General features: G+C 38.2%; 1 protein-coding gene across 1 annotated transcript; it reads left to right on the forward strand.

Annotated features, from left to right (window-relative positions):
* The first annotated feature begins 1302 nt into the window (after window positions 1–1302).
* LOC146881524 (uncharacterized) lies at window positions 1303–2630 on the forward strand. The gene is made up of 4 exons (XM_085669219.1): window positions 1303–1737; window positions 1953–2092; window positions 2182–2334; window positions 2531–2630. The coding sequence occupies exons 1-4, from the start codon at window positions 1303–1305 to the stop codon at window positions 2628–2630; spliced, it is 828 nt and encodes a 275-aa protein (XP_085525345.1).
* Window positions 2631–3155: the final 525 nt, after the last annotated feature.

Consider the following 3155-nt stretch of genomic DNA (forward strand, 5'->3'; position numbering starts at 1 on the left):
CAATTTGTGAAGCTGAAATTGTGGATAATCTTTTGGAATATTTCCCCTAAGAGCCAATTGCACCAGTAACCACTTAAAATGTTGAGGTCCAGGGTGAGGTGGATGGTCATAGTGGTTGTGGTGATGGAGATTACCTTCATGAGGTTGACATACAACAAGATAATTATGGAGGAGAAGGGGTACAAGGTGATTGTCACATGGAATCTGAATTCCTGGATGACGTTGATAGTCATCATAACATTACGATGGATATTGAGTGTGAGGTTGGGGTTCAGGCATAGGCTCAAACTGAAGTTCATGCTGAAATTAGGGTCTAGAATGAGGCCAGGGTTGAGCCACAAACTTAACTTATGGATGAAATTGGGGTCCAGAATGAGGCTAAGGTTCAGGCACAAACTAAAGTTGTGGATGAAATTGGGGTCCAGGATGAGACTGAGGTTCAAGTAGAAAATGAACTTGTGGATGAAGTTGTGGTTGAAGAAAATGCTGAGGTTGAAGTAGAAGGTGGTGTCTAAACTCACCCACCATTACACGTAAATACTACACCTGAGGTTAAAGGTGTTGTCCAAAATGAGGTTGATGTTCATGCAGCTACTGCACCTGAGGGAGAAATTAGGATTGAGGATGAAGGAACTGAAGGTGAAACTAATTATGATCATATTGTGAGTGAGGAAGAACTACATGATTTAAGTGTTCATTATGAGGACAATTTGAGCAAAAGTAATGGGGGAGAAGAGGTTGAGGACGAAGGGTTGGAATTTGATGACAGTGTTCATGTAGATATGCATGATAGGGGTTTATCTGATGATGGGTGGGAATCAGATTAGATGGAAAATGATGATTCAAATAGTGATTAGTCATTGGGCAGCAGCAGCAAATGTAAGGCAAACTTTGGGACCTTTAAAATGCCGAAAAGCATGGCCCAATACGAGTGGGAAGTTGGAATATATTTTCAAGATAAAGAGACATTTGTATAAGCAATAAGGATATATGGAGTGCAATCTGGAAGAAGGCTAAAATTTTAAAAAAAATGATAAACGTAGATGTAGAGTCATTTGTTTGGGTGCGAAAGGAAAATGTACTTGGTTTTCCTATTGTGCTTATGTGGCTGCAACAAACATATGGCAGTTGAGGAGAATTAATGACAAACAAAAGTGCAGCAGATGATTCAATGTAAAAATGTTGAATGCTAAGTGGTTAAGCAATAGGTTGGAAAACACATTGAAAGACAATCCAAGACTGAAGGCAATTGATATTCGCAATAAAGTAACTAGGAAGTAGGATATTTATGTCACAAAGTCCATGGCTCATAGAGCAAAAACATTGGTTGTTGAGCAAGTGGATGGGTCCTTTATAGAACAATTTAAACGAATATATGACTACACACATGAGATTCTTCAATCAAATTCGGGTTCTATAGCGAAGGTGAAGGTGGAAGGAAATGAAAGGGAAAGATATTTCGCCAGGTTCTATATGTGTCTCAAAACATGGAAAGATAGTATGATTTCATGCCACCCTTTTATTGGATTGGATGGTTATTTTCTGAAACACAAGTGTGGGGGTGAACTTTTAACTATTGTTGGAAGGGATGCCAACGACCAGATGTTACCAATTGCATGTGATATTGTTGAAGTGGAGAATAAAGACACATGGACATGGTTTTTGGAGTTGTTAATTGATGATCTTGGAGGACCAGATATTTGTCCATCCTACATGTTCATGTCAGACCAGCAAAAGGTATGTCTATTACTTATGCACACTGTTGTTATTTGTAAATTTAATTGTGAATTATGAACACCCAAACTTTTCTGGTGCACTGCGACATATAAGGTGCACTGGTGCTAAGTCAATTTAATTTTCTGGTGCAGGGTTTGTTGCGTGCTATTTAATCTCTCTTGCCTATGGTTGACCAAAGGTTTTGTATAAGGCATTTATATGCAAACTTTAGGAAGAAATTCCCGGGAAAGAATCTGAAAGCTTTAATGTGGGAAACAACTCATAGCACTTATCCACAACATTGGGAGAAAGTCATGAGGAAAATTAAAGAAGTTAACATTGATGCTTTCAAACATTTGTTAGCAATACCCCTAAGGTAAATGTATTCAACTTTGATTGTTTTCTATTTTAATTTTGTGAACTATTTCTTGAACCATTTCTGATTTCTATGTGCCACTTAAATAGGTATTGGTCAAAATCAAGGTTCATCCCCAGACCTTTGTGTGACACAATCGTCAATAACATGAGCGAGGCATTCAATAATGTAACTGTAGAAGCAAGGAGTAAGCCCATAGTGTCCATGATGGAGGAAATACGTCTTTATATGATGCAAAGATGGTATGAAAATAGATCAAAGGCTAAATCATTCAAAAACTCAATTTTCCCAAGAATTAAGACCAAATTGAAAAACGAGACAGCCAATTCCATAAATTGGATTCCTAGGTACTTCAACAATATTGCCAACTAATTCTGATTTACAGTATTATCTGGGTTGTCATTTATACTTATATTAAATTATCATTTAATGTTACAGCTGGTCAACAAATCGGATATTTGAGGTTAGGCACAAATCAAGTACTAGGGAGAAATTTGTGGTGAACATAGACAACAAACATTGCACCTGCAGGAAGTGAAGTATCATAGGGATACCTTGTTGTCATGAAGTGGCTGCAATGAAGTTTCTGAACTTGAGTGAAGAAGATTTTATCCCTCATTGGTTTACAATCTCAACCTACGAAGAGATCTATAATTCAATCATATACCCTTGCAATGGTCAGCATTTGTGGATAGAAACAAAATTTCCAGATGTATTGCCCCCTCCTAAGCGAATTCTACCTGGAAGACCCAAAAAGAAAATAGGACTTGAAGCTTGGGAGAAGAACAAGAATGAGAAGCAGATTACAAAACATGGCTTGGCTAAAAAGTGTGGCATATGTAAAGAAGTAGTCCACAATCGAAAAAGTTGTCCTCAACAACCTCAGTCTGCACCACTAGCACAAATAACTTAGCCAACTAATCTGGGATCAGACCAGCCACCACCACAAACAAGCCAAGGACCAGAATCATCACAGCAATCACCTGAACCATCACAAACTCAGCCACATGAACCATCACAACATCCAACAGCAACACCAACTCAAGCACCTCAACCCTCACAA

The sequence above is a fragment of the Vigna unguiculata genome, chromosome 11 (genome assembly GCF_037176805.1).
Source record: "Vigna unguiculata cultivar grain cowpea cultivar isolate G323 ecotype 2 chromosome 11, ASM3717680v1, whole genome shotgun sequence".
Classification (NCBI taxonomy): domain Eukaryota; kingdom Viridiplantae; phylum Streptophyta; class Magnoliopsida; order Fabales; family Fabaceae; genus Vigna; species Vigna unguiculata.